Genomic DNA, 17321 nt, shown 5'->3' on the forward strand with positions numbered 1-17321 from the left:
TGCTCGGTAACTGAATCTAAAGTGAAGTTAAACCGGTTCCGGCTGCCCCTAACCCTGCGGCCCAGTTAGTGTCCCCTCAGTGTGCTGTTTAGGTCCGAAGAGGATCGACTAGTGGGAAAAGAAGTACAGGCTGTTTAAGTTGTGAGCTCTGAAGAACTTCAGTTTGGAAGACACACGACTTCTTTAGAATGACTATTTAAACATCTGAGCTAACAGTTTTACAGATTCCCTTTAGTTTTGATTTATGTTGTGCATTTAACACGACTATGTATGTCAATATAATCTTGGGAGTTCGTTACAGAGAATTGAGGTGTTTGGTGTTTTTTTTACCTCCAGGGATCCCAAGAGTTTCCCAAGGAAACCCGAAGTGTTTTGAGTTGCGATAGAGGCTAATAAAGATGGGGATCAGATACGCCGTTATTAGGCGTGCCTGGTGGGTTTGTTTTTTTAAACCTTTTCCCGCAAATGTTTCCCTGTGGGGCTAGGCTAGTACCTTGTTTTCATGCAGTTATAGCTGTTTGGCCATACTAAGCCTGAGCCTTTTAGAAGTGTACTATGAACAAATGAAATAAATTATTTAATTTAGACAAAATTTTTGCCAAAAATGAAATCTTAAGAAATCCACCAGCGGGGGAAAAAAACGATAGTCACACTGATGCATGTTGAAGCTCTTTGTTGATTAGTTGGAGCTTTTGCTGAAATGAAGCTGCTGCTTTGGTCTTTACCTTTTAGCTTAGTTTTCTGGTACTAGTAAAATTGGCACGTTATTTTATTAGCTTATTAAACCTGTGTATGCTAATTTTTTGTCACAAAGGTTTTGATTTGTGGTATATTTTTCTTTGTGGAACTCTGTATGGCTTTTCAATTTTAGTTGAAATTCCCTCCATGGCCTTTGGGAGTCCCTTGGTGTGTCTCCAGAGTAAATTTCGATTACTCTACATTTCATCAATGTTGGAGTGGCAAGAAAAAGGAGGAACTGATTTGGGGTGAAAAGGTTAGATTGCATACATCTTTGTTTCTTCCAACGTGTTTTTATTTATGTTTTATAATTTCTCAAAGCCTCATAATGTCCCTTTTCCCTTTGAAGAACTTGCTTTTTTGACAGTTATGTAACCAGAGGAAATGTGTTCCAATTATTTCTGAAGTTCCATGTTCTCTGTACAAAGGAAGCATTTGATACGTATTCTGTAGCAATCAGTATAAAAGTATATATACATTCATTGAACTGCAGTCACTGTATGTATATAGGCTGTCTAAACCCCAAATTAAGTTATTGTAAAAGGAAGTTATTCAACTACTTTATGTAGATTAAATAAAATAGATCCTACTGCTGCCTAATCATGTTCTCAAAACCTCCTGTAGCTTATTAAAAAAATAGAGTTTGGGAGGAAGGTAGGTTAAAGAGCCCCTTCTCCTTCTCATATTACCTCTCTTTCTTATGATTGTCTTCTAATTTGCATCATGATGCCTCCGTTAGCTCCTAGTAAGAGGGCTTGTGGGTGTCTTGATGAGCAACTTCCCTTTCTTAGTTTGAGACTGAAGGAGATCAGAGGACTTGAATATCAGGACCCAGAGAAGGTCAGAGAAAAGTTTAAGTTACTTGCTTAAAGAGGTTTTTGTGTTCTTTTGGGATATCAAAACTTATTTCTTAGATGCTTCTGTCTTTCACTAGCATGGGTAATTTCTGGTTGTTTTGTAAGAACCTTATTGTGAGTTTTGAATGGGTAGTTGGGGAGAGCTGTTGACATAAAAATAATTTAGGTGCATTCTAGCCAATTTCTATATAGACATGTATCTAGAACCTGTGGAATACCATGCCAGCTTAACTTTAATCAGAGGGATCACAGGGAGGACTCAGAATTTTGCTGTATAATAGGAAATAATAATCATGAAGTATGGTAATGAGGACATTATAGTTTGCTGATTCTGAAAGTAGATTTTTATGTTAACATTTGCAAAAGTTTTAAACACTGTCTTAGCTGCATCTCTAAATACCAGTTAATTTATGGAGTTCTTAAATTAAACATTCGGTCCTGAGACTAATGAGTACTTTATTAAAGATAGGAAGATGGTTTGGATACAAAAACCCTTAAATTTTTTTCCCTCGATATCAGGAAGTCTTCTGTGGTTTCAGAATTATTGTTCTTTTTCTAATTATTGTGATTAGAACTGCTGACTTGAACTGTAGACTCTATTCGTATTTAGGCATATCATATATACTTGCTTGTTTTATAGACTAGACCCCGCAAGGGCTTGCAAGTCTGCCGTGGGGGAGGGGTCTTGCAGGTCTGCGTGAGAGGAGGTGATGTAGGTCGAGTGGGCACAAAAATGCTTAGGGATGGAATGACAGTTTTTAAATCATTGCAGGATATCTGTGGTTATAAACCATATCGATATATTTAAAATTCTTAAGAGTAGAGTTTCTCTCAAGTTTACAGTGTTCAGTTCAGTCGCTTAGTCAAGTCCAACTCTTTGCAACCCCATGGACTGCAGCACACCAGGCCTCCTCGTCCATTACCAGCTCCTGGAGTTTACTCAAACTCATGTCCATTGAGTTGGTGATGCCATCCAAACCATCTCATCCTCTGTCATCCCCTTCTCCTCCTGCCTTCAGTCTTTTCTCAGCATCAGGGACTTTTCAAATGAGTCAGTTCCTCATATCAGGTGGCCAAAGTATTGGAGTTTTTCAGCTTCAGCATCAGTCCTTCCAGTGAATATTCAAGACTGATTTCCTTTAGGATGGACTGGTTGGATCTCCTTGCAGTCCAAGGGACTCTCAAGAGTCTTCTCCAACACCACAGTTCAAAAGCATCAATTCTTCGGCGCTCAGCTTTCTTTATAGTCCAACTCTCACATCCATACGTGACTACTGGAAAAACCATAGCTTTGACTAGACAGACCTTTGTTAGTAAAGTAACGTCTCTGCTTTTTAATATACTGTCTAGGTTGGTCATAACTTTTCTTCCACGGAGCAAGCGTCTTTTAATTTCATGGCTGCAGTCACCATGCGCAGTGATTTTGGAGCCCCGAAAAATAAAGTCTCTGACTGTTTCCATTGTTTCCCCATCTGTTTGCCATGAAGTAATGGGACCAGATGTCATGATCTTTGTTTTCTGAATGTTGAGCTTTAATAAAGCCAACTTTTTCACTCTCCTCTTTCACTTTCATCAAGAGGCTCTTTAGTTCTTTGCTTTCTGCCATAAGGGTGGTGTCATCTGCATATCTGAGGTTATTGATATTTCTCCCAGCAATCTTGATTCCAGCTTGCGCTTCATCCAGTACAGTGTTTCTCATGATGTACTCTGCATATAAGTTGAATAAGCAGGGTGACAATATACAGCCTTAACGTACTTCTTTCCTGATTTGGAACCAGTCTGTTGTTCTATGTCCAGTTCTTACTGTTGCTTCTTGACCAATGTCTTCCCTTTTTTCATTGGCATCCTTTGTGGTTGTTTTTTTAAGTCCATCGTGCATTTTGATTGAAAATCAAATTTATGGCGGGGAACAGAGTGAAATTTGTAATGTGACAATGTGATAATAGCCAGGACTGTCAGAATATGCCAGCCATCCTCTGTGATTAGGCTCATTTGTGTTCTTAAAACTTGAGACGCATGTATAAAAATGTCCTGCATTTTTTCCCTGCAGTCTTGTGCATTTTCCCCCCTGCCTTGTCGTGTGTAGTTTAGCAGTGTTATGCTTTCTAATCAGGATTTGGTAAAATTTATCTTGCTTGTTTAAGAAGTATATTCAGATACTTTCCAGTGGAAACATCGGTTTTTATATGAAGTGATTGGCAAAAAGTGATGCTAAGTTGAAATGAAACAGGAGGATTTCTTTCTAAACCACAGCCTTTATAATTAGAACACAATCTGTAGGGCCTTAACAGCTTTTATATTTAAAAAAAACAATTTCCCAGATCTTATTCTTTTCTATTTTTTTTGGGTGGGGAGCCTTTACCTGTGTTGACTGGCAGTAGTAATAGCAGACATTCTTGCGTTCTTGATTCTAGGGGGAATGCATCTAAATTTTCTCCCTTAGTTGTGATGTAGATTTTCGGAAGTTAGCCTTTAGCAGCTTGAGGAAGTTTGTTGTTTCTTTGTACCCAGTGCTGCTACTCTGTTTTTCTATGTGGGTTGGCAGTCTTTTCTCACTAGAAATTTCCTATTACTCCCTTTGTCTTTGAGGTTTTAAAATTTCACAATAATGTGTCTAAGTGTTATTTTATTACATGTTCTATTTTGCACTCTGCTCCCTTTCAGATTGAAATGAAAGAAATCTTTAATTCTGGAAATTTCTTGATTATTTCTTTAAAAAGCATTTCTCTTTATTTTTCTCTATCATTTTGGAATTTATTCTGCATCTTTATCTGCTATTATTTCTTAGCTTTTTATGTACATTTTTATGTTTCTCCCCATCCCTGTATATTTTGAGGTGTGTTTTTCAGGTTTATTGAGATATAATCTTATCATTTCAGTCGCTCGGTGATGTACAGTTCTTTGCTACCCCATGGACTGCAGCACACCAGGCTTCCCTGTCCATCTTCTTATAGATTATTTTTATTTTTTTGGCTACACTGTGCAGCCTGGAGGATCTTAGTTGCCTAATCAGGGATCTAACCCATGCCCCCTGCTGTGGAAGTGTGGAGTTTTAACCACTGGACGGCCAGGGAAGTCCCTATTACAGATCATTATTATTATTATTATTATTATTATATTTTTTAATTTTATTCTTGATGATCTTTTTCATTGTACCTGACTGGCCAACTTTTTCTTTTTTCCTAAGCAAAGGGCAGATTTTAAAGGACAAATAATTGGCAGAATCAAGTAAAGTCATAAATATTAATACAGTGATTAGGAAGCATAGAAAAGCAGTTCGGCCTACCAGACAGGATGGGAAAACAACTGAAGCAAACTGTTCAGAAGCCAGCAGTAATCCTTAAGACTGAGAAAGCTGAGCCAGATTAAAGCGAGTGAGTTAAAGAGGTGGCCTAAAGGAGGAAAATGAGAAGAGATGAGTTTGGGAAATTGTAAATTGATTTGGGAAATTGCAAATTGGAATATATGAATAATGGAGAAAAGTGGACCATGTTTGTTTCATTGTAACCACAGATGAGATATATAAAATGGTAACATAAGACACTTGGAATTTTGGACAGTGGGGAATTTCTTAATCTAAGGTATAACCATTTTTGGCTGCAGAAATAGCTGCTGTTGTCTGAAAACATACCATAAACTACACATCTTGCAAGATACTTACACTTATGTGTAAAACTTAAAACAGTACTACAAATTGGTACTGTTATCTCATTTTACAAAATAGGAAACTAAGGCTAGAGAAGACCCTGTTCAGAGCCTTTAAGGTAGTAGCTTTAACCTGCTGCTGCTGCTGCTAAGTCACTTCAGTCGTGTCTGATTCTAATGCCACAATAATATTCTGTTCATCCAGAGGACAGACTTTCAGTAGCCTCAACTTTGTAGAAAATGGTGAAAAGAGACAGTAATAATAATGACCCCCTAGGCATCTTCTAAAAAAGGAGCAAAGAAACTATTCAAACATGTTGCCTTAAGAAAAGTGAGAATTACCTGCAGGTTCTTACTTGGCTGAATGTGTCTGGAGTAAAGAACAAATTAAATGTTAGGAGAGAGGAAGGCAGGAAAGACAAAAATAAAATGTATCGATCTGGGGCCAGTGAACAAGGGAAACCAAACCAGCCCCCCTGTTCTTATTGGTTCCTCAATTCAATTCAGTTCAGTTCAGTCGCTCAGTCTCAATCGTGCCTGACTCTTTGTGATCCCATGAATTGCAGCATACCAGGCCTCCCTGTCCATCACCAACCCCCAGAGTTCACTCAGACTCACGTCCATCGAGTCAGTGATGCCGTCAAGCCATCTACATCCTCTGTCGTCCCCTTCTCTTGCCCCCAATCCCTCCCAGCATCAGAGTCTTTTCCAATGAGTCAACTCTTTGCATGAGGTGGCCAAAGTACTGGAGTTTCAGCTTCAGCATCATTCGCTCCAGAGAAATCCCAGGACTGATCTCCTTCAGAATGGACTGGTTGGACCTCCTTGCAGTCCAAGGGACTCTCAAGAGTCTTCTCCAACACCACAGTTCAAAAGCATCAATTCTTCCGCGCTCAGCTTTCTTTGTAGTCCAACTCTCACATCCATACATGACCACTGGAAACACCATAGCCTTGACTAGATGGACCTTTGTTGACAAAGTAATGTCTCTGCTTTTTAATATGCTGTCTAGGTTGGTCATAACTTTCCTTCCAAGGGGTAAGTGTCTTTTAATTTCATGGCTGCAGTCACCATCTGCAGTGATTTTGGAGCCCAGAAAAACAAAATCAGCCACTGTTTCCACTGTTTCCCCATCTATTTGCCATGAAATGATGAGACTGGATGCCATGATCTTAGTTTTCTGAATGTTGAGCTTTAAGCCAACTTTTTCACTCTCCTCTTTCACTTTCATCAAGAGGCTCTTTAGTTCTTCACTTTTTGCCATGAGGGTGATGTCATCTGCATATCTGAAATTATTGCTGTTTCTCCCAACAATCTTCATTCCAGCTTGTGCTTCCTCCAGCCCAGCGTTTCTCATGTTGTACTCTGCATATAAGTTAAGTAAGCAGGGTGACAATATACAGCCTTGACGAACTACTTTTCCTATTTGGAACCAGTCTGTTGTTCCATGTCCAGTTCTAACTGTTGCTTCCTGACCTGCATATAGGTTTCTCAAGAGGCAGGTCAGGTGGTCTGGTATGCCCATCTCTTTCAGAATTTTCCACAGTTTATTGTGATCCACACAGTCAAGGCTTTGGCATAGTCCATAAAGCAGAAATAGATGTTTTTCTGGAACTCTCTTGCTTTTTCCATGATCCAGCGGATGTTGGCAATTTGATCTCTGGTTCCTCTCCTTTTCTAAAACCATCTTGAATATCTGGAAGTTCACAGTTCACGTATTGCTGAAGCCTGGCTTGGAGAATTTTAAGCATTACTTTACTAGCGTGTGAGATGAGTGCAATTGTGCTGTAGTTTGAGCATTCTTTGGCGTTGCCTTTCTTTGGGATTGGAATGAAAACTAATTGTTGTATAACACAATCAGTAGTAGCAACACTGTCAAGTTAGTCTATTTCTAGTAGATTTCTAGTTAAAGTTAATTAAAATAGAAGTTTTTGTTTTTAAAATGTTGGTCAAGTTTTCTGGGACCTCCTTGCTGGTCCAGTTTCTAAGACTCCATGCTGCCAATGCAGGGGGCCAGGCTTTGATCCCTGTCAGGGAGCTAGATCCCACATGCTGTAACTAAAGACCCTGTACACTGCAACTAAGACCCAAAGCAGCCAAAAAAATAAATTTTTTTTTTAAAGTTGATCACGCTTTTGTTAATTGGAAAATGTGCTTTTACCTCATTTCCACAACACTGTAATTCTTGCCACGGAAACACTTAGGCTGAAAAGGGTGGTGGCTCAGACCATAAAGAAAAGAACCCAGAGTGGTCCAAATATTCTTGAAGGAGAAAAACAACTGGTGGACTTAAATTACTGAGATATTAAGATTTTTATTACTGAGACTATGTGGTGGTAGTGTGAGGACAGACAAAAATAGGCCAATGGAACAGAATGAAGAATCCAGAAATAGCATCTCATATATCATCTGGTTTAGAAAGGTGAGAAAAGAGGCTGGTGGAGAAAGACTGGTCTATCAAATGCATGTTGCTAGGATAGTTGGATATCTCCATGGGGAGAAAAAGTGTATTTTGACTTGTAACTTTACAATACACAAAGCTCAATTCCAGATAAAAATATGAAAGGTAAAAACATAATAAAAATTTCACAAGAAAATACAGGAGAACATCTTCATGTAAAATATAGGCAAGGATACCAGCAACTCTAAATGTAAAGGTAGGGGAGGATGGGTAAATTGGACTATATTAAGAACTTCTGTTCATCAAAAGTTACCATTAAGAAAGTGAAAAGTCGAGCCACAGAGTGTGAGAAGTTCTCAAGATATACATATCTAATAAAGGGCTTCCCTGGTGGCTAGTAAAGAATCCACCTGCAATGCGGGAGACATGGGTTCGATTCCTGGATTGGGAAGATCCCCTGGAGGAGGGCATAGCAACCTACTCCAGTATTCTTGCCTGGAGAATCCCATGGACAGAGGAGCCTGGTGGGCTACAGTCCATGGGGTTGCAAAGGGTCGGACACGTCTGAGCGACTAAGCACAGCACGATAAAGAACTCATATCCAGAATATTGTGAAGAACTCTTACATATTAATTAGATGGACAACCTGATAGAGAAATGAACAAAAGACTTGAACAGATGCTTCACTGGGTATGAAATAGAGGTTATATAAGTGGGAAGTTAACAAGTACATAGCTTAATTAATTATCAAGTCATACAAATTAAAACCAGTGTGATACCACCATACACCCATCAAGATGGCTAAAATGAAAAAGGCAAAAAAATACCTGGGCGTTGGTGAGGGTGTGTGGCAACAAGACTCTTGTTCTGCACTGATGGGAGTACAGATCGGTATACTCACTTTGAAAAACTATCTGGCATTATCTGAAGCGGAACATATGCATACCCTTTGGGCCAGCAGTTTCAGCTGTCAGGGATGTAGAGCCCTTGGTGGTACACGGCGGGGCTCCTGGCATGCTGGTAGCCTTCTGTTTCTAGACATTAGTGTTGATTTCATGGATGTGTTCATTTTGTGACAATTCACCAAGCCTCTACCCTTAGGACTGCTGTGCTTTTCTGTGTGTGTGCTATGCTTTGAGAAAAAATTAAGCATATATACTGAGACATGACTGACCTTTAGCTTTAGATGCCTACTGCTGGCTATCAAAGATAACTTTCTTAGATAGTAAATTACTCATTAAGTAGTTGGGGTTTAGGGAAAGAAATTTTTAGCATAAGGCGTATTTTAGAACATGTGCATAAATATGTTTTTATTGGAAGGAAAAACTTGTTGTCTCCTACGTGCTAGACTTCCTCAGCTTGTTTTTACTAGAAAACTTTTTGGTTATTTGATTTGTGAATTTGGGCCAAACACCTATGTGAAGACCAGTTTTTAGTTTATAATTGCAAAATCTGACATGAGAGTTTCTCTCCGTCAGCATCAGGTATTTCTTTTCTGTAAAATTTTTTTTTCTTTTTCTCAGAATGAGTAGGATGGTGAGTGGTGGTAGAGGTGGTGATTTGGATTTCTAGGGCAGGGGTCACAAAGTTTCAGCCCGTAGGCCAAACCTGGCTCTGTGCCTGCTTGGACCCTGATGAATGAAAGATTGAGGGCAGGAGGAGAAGGGGACGACAGGATAAGATGGTTGGATGGCATCACTGACTCAATGGACATGGGTTTGTGTGGACTCCAGGAGTTGGTGATGGACAGGGAGACCTGACGTGCTGTGGTTCATGGGATCGCAAAGAGTTGGACACGACTGAGCAACTGAACTGAATTGAATTTAGACCATGATCATGTTTATTCCTATACATATTGTCTGTGGCTGCTTTTAGCTATAGTGACAGTCACAGGCTAAAATATTTCCTATCTGGCCCGTTTCAGAAAGTTTGCCACCACTGTTCTAGATCACCTACTTCTAGAGTTCTCATTCATGTGAGAATGTTGTTTTAAGACCCTTTGCTGTGTGATATGGTAGTCACTAGCCACATGTAGCTATTTCACTTTTAAATTAAACAAAACTCAAGTCATTTGTATGAGCCGCATTTGAGCACTCAGTAGCTGCATGTGGCGAGTGGCACCTGTACCGGCCAGCGCAGGCACTGGTACAGTGCCGTGGTACGGACGGCACCATGGGCATCGTCCAGAAGTTCTCTCCACCAGCCCTGTTTGAGCCACTTGGTTTCTCTACTGTCTCCTTCAATGATAATCCCTGCTGATATGCCGATTTCTTTCATCTGGGTTTTTCTTTTTGTAATTTCTTTCCATCCATTCAAACTAAGTTTGTATCCCAGTTTATTTAAATATTAAATATATGACTTGTTGACTGTTTTTTGTATGTCTTCTTTAGTTCACCAGGAAGATTATAAGGTATTTAAAAGCAGGGACTGTGTTCTCTTGCTTTGTAGTACCTGGCCCATAATAATCTTCGTCAGTGTTGTTGTTTTAATACATACTGCATCTCCCTAAATAGTGTAAAATTATTTTATTTTCCCCCTATAGGTATAACGAACTGTAAACTCCAGAAATATTCATATATATACACATATATATATCAAAATCAAAGATGGGTGAGAAGAAACCGGAGCCTTTGGACTTTGTGAAAGATTTCCAGGAATACCTAACTCAGCAGACCCATCATGTCAACATGATTTCTGGATCAGTTAGTGGGGACAAAGAAGCAGAGGCTCTTCAGGGAGGTAGATTCCTCTTAATACCATTAAATAATTCATTTTTTATACATGTAATGTTTGTGTGTTGTTATCCATAGTATGAAGCCACTGTTGCTCGCTAATGTGAATCATTCTCTTTTGGGCAGAAGATGGGCAGTTTTTTTGTGTGTGTGTGTGTGTGTAATAAAGTTTTATTAAAGTATAAAGGAGATAGAGAAAACTTCTGACATAGGCATCAGAAGGGGGCAGAAAGAGTACCCCAGATGGGCAGTTTTTTTCCCCCTTCTTTAAACGGGTCAGGTTTTGCTGAGGGAGAGGACCCCCCCACCTCCCGCCCCCACCCCCGCCCCAGAGCTTACCCTGGGGTCCAGAGATGCGTTCTCTCCTGTGCAAAAGTTGGGGCTAAATTTCCTTCCCATTCTCCAGGTTCCATTAGTTAACAGTGGGTACAAGGAGCCCAAAGGGAGTCCATCTTCACTACACAAGGCCTTTGTATTAGACCTGAGACAAAATAGAGGTTTCTGTTTCTTCTCTTAAAATGAAGAGAGGGCCCACCATGTGTGCTCACCTAGGAGGTGAAACTAGCCAAGAGAAAGCAGTGAGTACTTGAACCTGTCCTGTCTGCCCTACAGAGAGACCGGCGGGTTTGCTCCCACACGAAGACTGGGGTCTCTTCCTGACCCTCGCTCGGGAGGCAGCAAACTGCAGCCTGTGGGCCCCATCTGGACTGCTGGTGTGGTTGCTAAGAGTGGTTTCTACATTTGTAAATGGTTGGTGGGAAAAAGAAAAATAATGTCATGACACATGAAAATTAACACGAAATTTAAACTTCAGCATCCATAGTTTTACTGAAACATAGCCATGCTTGCTGACCTATTTTCTATAACTGTTTTTGAGTTATAGCAGCAGAGTCGAGTAGCTGTGAGAGACCCCGTGGCCCACAAAGCCTGTATTTGCTATCTGACCCTTGTGGGAAAAGTATGCTAACCTTTGACCTAGATGGCCTAGGGCTTTGTAATCCAGGGACCAGCAACAGCAGAGAGCTGGTGAGAAATGCAAACCATCAGGTCCCACCCCAGATCTACTGTATCAGTAGGTGTATTTTAATACACTCCCCAAGTGATTCCATATGCATGTAAAATTTTGGAAGTTACTGCCTTAGAAAAGCAATGGGAGAAAGGGGGACACTGAGCCTTGTTGTCCCTCCAGTGCAATGGACCCATTGGATTTTGGACTTGCACCAACCAGCAAAGTCCCTTCTCTCCTCCTGGTGAGGTATGGAGGAAGCCGTAGAGCAGAGGGCTCAAACTGTCCATACATCCATGGCTGCCTCCTTAAGATGGTGTAGAAGTGCTTTTCCCATGAAATTGGAGGAATAGACACTCCCTCTTAATGCTCTAGTGTACAATTCCTGGACTCAGATCCTAGAGAGCAGGGTTGTAGTCCCCACCATCTGCTGGTTTTCCAGACCTGAGCACTTGCTCCTTCAGTTTACCTATACAAAGTAGTTGATTAAAATTGAACAGCAGAACATCTCTTAACTGAAATTCTTACAGGTTATAACATCCAGAGATATCAGGTACAATATTCCCCTTTATGTGCTTAATTAGAATTTTAAGATCCTAAATGCAACCCAGGGTCTAGAACATAGATGTAAGCTGAGTGGAACTATAAAACTCAACATGAATTACTCTAGATTAAATAGACTAGGATTTGTGAAGATGATCATGACAGCCCATTGTATTTGTAGAAGCGGCTAGAATCTTAAACATGTAATTGCCATCACTGTTTACTCCCCTTTTCTCCTTACCTGTCAGATAAAGGTAATGCCCTGTTCTCTTCCTCAAAAGCACATTGAGCACTGATATGTGTTAGTGATTTGAGACCCCCCTCATATGATGCTGCTTTTGTATGGAATTAATGTCAGTTCAGAAAGACTGTGTGATTTTTGTGAATTTAACTTTTATGCTAAGTGACCTGTCAGTTTATGAAAGATTTCCTACCACTCAACACTAAATTGCTAAATTGAGTTGATGCTAAGATGAATAATTTCTTTTGCTATACTTTGTTTGTAGCTGGAACAGATGGTGATCAAAATGGACTTGATCACCCATCTGTTGAAGTTTCCCTGGATGAAAACTCAGGAATGTTAGTAGACGGGTTTGAAAGGACCTTTGATGGAAAGCTCAAGTGTCGGTATTGCAACTATGCCAGCAAAGGCACCGCCCGGCTCATTGAACACATTAGAATTCACACAGGTAACAGAGAAGGGGCTGGAGAGGGGCCAAGGAGGGCAGGTTGATCTGTCATATAAATAGTTGAGATTGTTTGAAAATGAAGGTTGATGTAAGGTTTGAGTAAATGGAGAAGTGAATCCAGTTTTACAAAGCAATAGCATGACAGCATACAAGGAAGGAAGGTCCCTTGTAAGCTTTCCCTTCCTTAGCTATCTTCCTTTGTGATCTAAACTCAGTATCTGTCAGCTTCTCATGTTGGCCAGCTTAATGCTGAAGGCAGAATGAAGGATAAATATATTTATCTTAATCCTGTCTAAGTGCATTGCCATTGCAGACTAGGGAGGAGGTTTCTGTAAAATTGCAGGTGACACTGCTAACCCTTAGACGTTGCCTTAGCCATCCCTTCTGTGAAAGGAATATATTCCACTAGTCAGTATAGTATGAAGATTGTTGTATGCAGCTTCTTTAACGGATTTTAATAATCTTTTGTACATGTGTGTATTTCCGAAAAGCATTTTATTTTTGATGAGTTTCTAAATAATGAATGGACAAAATATGAAACTTTTCATAAATGAGCTACTCCTGCAGTTTCTCTCCCATTTTTCCTTTTAAACAGGTGAGAAACCTCATCGATGTCACTTGTGTCCATTTGCATCTGCCTATGAGCGTCATCTGGAAGCCCACATGCGTTCCCATACAGGAGAAAAACCATACAAATGTGAATTGTGTTCCTTCCGCTGCAGTGACCGAAGCAACCTGTCCCATCATCGAAGGCGCAAGCATAAAATGGTACCAATTAAAGGTACTAGGTCTTCCTTAAGCAGCAAGAAAATGTGGGGGGTTTTACAGAAGAAAACTAGCAACCTGAACTATAGCAGAAGAGCACTCATCAACTTAAGCCCACCTTCCATGGTGGTTCAGAAGCCAGACTACCTTAATGATTTTACCCACGAAATCCCAAATATCCAGACTGACTCCTATGAAAGTATGGCGAAAACTACACCAACTGGAGGCCTGCCAAGAGACCCCCAAGAACTCATGGTCGACAACCCTTTAAACCAGCTCTCAACTCTAGCTGGACAGCTGTCCAGTTTGCCACCTGAAAACCAAAACCCCGCGTCCCCTGACGTAGTTCCCTGCGCCGAGGAGAAGCCCTTCATGATGCAGCAGCCCTCCGCCCAGGCAGTGGTTTCTGCCGTGTCAGCAAGTCTTCCTCAGAGCTCCTCTCCCGCCAGCCCAGAGCCTCGGCCGCCACACGGCCAGAGGAACTACAGTCCGGTGGCAGGGCCGAGCAGTGAGCCAAGTGCCCACACAAGTACTCCAAGCATGGGAAACAGCCAGCCGAGCACTCCAGCTCCCACCCTGCCAGTCCAGGACCCGCAGCTTCTCCACCACTGCCAGCACTGTGACATGTACTTTGCCGACAATATCCTTTACACTATTCACATGGGATGTCATGGGTATGAAAATCCTTTTCAGTGTAACATATGTGGGTGCAAATGTAAAAACAAGTATGATTTTGCCTGTCATTTTGCAAGAGGGCAACATAACCAACACTGAACACAATCACACTCTGCTTTCCTCGCTTGGCCTTTTTGTGTTTTGCAGTTTACTGTTGTTTTTTGTGGGGGAGGGGTGGGGTGGTGTCATCCCTAATAAGGTGTCTGCTAATTTAAAGTTTTATACATATAGAGTATAAGTTTGACAGTGGAAACAAAATGTCCGTTTTCTTTTTTCATAGAAGCCTCATCAGGGTCATTTATGTATTAGAAGAGTTGGACACATTGGTATCTTAACTTTTTTCCTTTCATTTAGACATTTGAGAATTTGAGTACAATCATAATCTTACAAGTGGTTATTTAAATTTCTCACATTTACAGTCCATAAAAACGTCAAGGCTGATGGATACTCTTGGTATTTCAACATCTAAATTACAGCTAGGTGTTATTTCTGCCATAATTTCAAAATGGTAGAATAAATTACTTTCTCTTTCAAAATCTATTCCAACTTATTTCAATGATATTTAGAGGAATTGCCTTTGAAATTGCCCTTAATTAAAAATTAGTTAACATAGCTTAGTTGTTAAATTAAGTTGTTTAATTTCAACTGGTAATAGTAAAGCAGTATCAGTGTAGTAAATCTTTCTTTTTTCCATAAGGGCAAATGTAAAACATTTAATTCTTTTAAAATTAAAGTTATAAATATATGAAGTAAAAGTTCTGAAAATAAATGAAACTTTAAAACTGTAAATTGAAAGTGGAGTTTAATATTTAAAATACCTGCTTATTCAGCTTCTAGTTTAAACACAGCAGTTTTCCATTGTATTCTTTTTATTGTAATTTATTTTAAAAACTACCAGTAAGTACTCCAGAACGCTAGAAATATCAGAGGGTTATCTATGAAGATGTCTTTTTTCCTTTTAATTTGAATTTTTCATTTAAATCTTCATTCTAATGTTACATATGAATTTTACAACCAACTGAGAATCTGTTATTCCTTCCATTCCTTTGATGACCAAAGAGGTACAGTGGAAGTCATCCATCTTATTCCTAGGAAATGCGGTCCTTCCAAACAAAAAAAAATCTGAAGTTTCCTTTTCCTGCCTTCTATCCATGTATTGCCCATAATTTTCAAGAAAAGGTAGATATAGAAACAAACGGGAAAATGTGTTGGTGAAGTAACATTTACAAAAATGAGAACATATGTCCACAACATTCTATTCTCCTCTTCAGAATTGGCTATTTAAGATATTTTCTGTGAATTCAAGTTATAACACTTACTTGCAGTTTTGCCAGTCTTTCATGTACAGCAAGAAAACTATATGAAAACTGTGAACTGAATCGTCGCCTTAGTAGAAGAGGATATAGATATAAAAATGCATTTAAACATATTTGTTTACAAAAATAAAACTTGCTATATAAATCTAGAATAATTTTGAATAGGAAGCTGTTGTTTTTATATTGTGTAATAACTAGCTTACTCTGAGGACAGCTTGGTCGAACAATAAAATATATTGTTACTAACTGTTGGTTTCTGTGTACTTCGCAAAATTTTTATTTTTAATTTGGTTCAATTCTTGAAAGTGTTACTAATTGGCTTCTTAAAGCAAACATTTTAATTATTAAGCATTAACTAAAAAGGACTTCTACTCTTAAAGTAAGTGAAAGGGAAATATTGGTGGTATCTGTCCACAAAAACCCCCAAGTGCCAAGTTTAATGGATATTTTGCTCTCTCTTCCAAATACTACAAAGCCATTAAAATGAGTTCTTGTGGTTTAATCTGGTCTCCACTGCACTGTGGAAAGAGCAGCACTGAGGAGTTTCTCTAGACAGCGCTCCTTGTCAGTCTGAGGCCTGTGAATCTCCAGTCTGCAGTCTCTTCTGCTCTGTTGCTTGGAGTTCTTGCTCCTCGGATCAGTTTTAGAGCAGCCTTTTGCAAATGTGTAACTTGACCCTCATATGTATATACTGTCAGAAACAGGGTGCTGTCATTTGGACGCTTCTGTATTTATTTTTTTCTTCTATTTTATTCTTCATATAAAAGCAATACCACAAAATAGAAAATGGAAGTTTTCATTAAACAAAAAGGAAGAACTCATGTTAAAAACAGTTTATTAACTGTATATTCTGGGCCAAACAGTGACAAATATGGTTTGTTTGTTTTTTTTCCTGACAATTAAAGATGCTTTGAAAGAGCATTTTAGTTAAGATAATTTTTTCATAATTACAAACTAGAATGTATAATGTTAAAATTCCTATGACTTAAAGAGCATAGTTGTATTCCAAAGGTATCAGTGCTTGAAAGCTACAGTTAATTCTAAATGCACTAATGTTTTTGAAGCAAATCTAACTTAGAAACTTTTTTAGTATTGTATATTTAAAAATATTTAGGATTTTATTTAAATTTTTTGAGAATTCTGTATTGGAAAGATATTATCTTCCATTAAGTATTGAATATGTTTCTCCCATTTTATTTTTAATCATATATTTTATAGAAATGAGTTGATAAAAGTTTAACATGCACTATTTATAATACTTTGCTGATAACAGGCAATGTTTTGAAACTAAATTTATTTTTGTTCAGTGAACATAAGTTTAGATTTTTAAAGTTGGTAGATAATTTATCTCCACTAATATTTTTTTAAGAAACTGTGATGAGATTAACAGGGAATAATTTTATTTCAGATTTTTATTAATATAGTATGTAGCTACAACTTCTTGAAACTCAAGTAAAGGCTAGACTTTTACTTTGAAAAAATTTAATTGGATATTTTCCAGTGCTGTCTCATTTTAGAAATGTGTTTGCCATTCATCTGCAGAACTGTTTGACAAAGGGAATATTACCTAAAAAAATGTCCAGAGATAAACCTCATTTAAGTTCTACAAAAATATTTATCAAATGGAAATATTATTTTTAAGAAATTCCCTGCTAAGGACTTTTCATTAAGTAGTCTTAGAGGTTATATGATTTCTTGAACTTGGTTTCATTAATATGTACTTTGATGTAAAGAACGTATTTTGTATGTAAAATATAAAACTTGAGTATGGTTGCAGAACACACTATATTGTTTAGGGATTCCAGAGAGCAGTTTAATGCTGAAATAACTCTATCTAGTATGTAGTTCATATTGTGAATGAAGCTTTGCTTTTGTAATGTATGAATAAAAAAATCACACTTTCTAATGGATCTCGATTTTTCTTTTTTGAAAACTAGGATCCAGTTTTGTTAAT

At 38.7% G+C, this 17321-nt stretch overlaps 1 protein-coding gene across 5 annotated transcripts in view; it reads left to right on the top strand.

The window, feature by feature from the left end:
• Positions 1-17321, top strand: part of IKZF5 (IKAROS family zinc finger 5) — a 38194-nt gene that overhangs the window by 792 nt on the left and 20081 nt on the right. For 3 of the 5 annotated variants that reach the window (XR_011462731.1, XM_070363336.1, XM_070363337.1), the window contains exons 2-4: positions 10184-10380; positions 12429-12611; positions 13207-14050. Coding sequence is in view for 4 of the 5 variants with exons in the window: in XM_070363336.1 (XP_070219437.1) it covers positions 10248-10380; positions 12429-12611; positions 13207-14050 (1160 nt within the window). In the remaining variant the exon portion in view is untranslated. Of the gene's footprint in view, positions 1-871; positions 995-10183; positions 10381-12428; positions 12612-13206; positions 17004-17321 lie in introns of those variants that run through there. The other 2 variants (XM_070363335.1, XM_005895085.2) reach the window with 2 other exon arrangements.

Source organism: Bos mutus, chromosome 26 (assembly GCF_027580195.1).
Source record: "Bos mutus isolate GX-2022 chromosome 26, NWIPB_WYAK_1.1, whole genome shotgun sequence".
In the NCBI taxonomy this organism is placed as follows: domain Eukaryota; kingdom Metazoa; phylum Chordata; class Mammalia; order Artiodactyla; family Bovidae; genus Bos; species Bos mutus.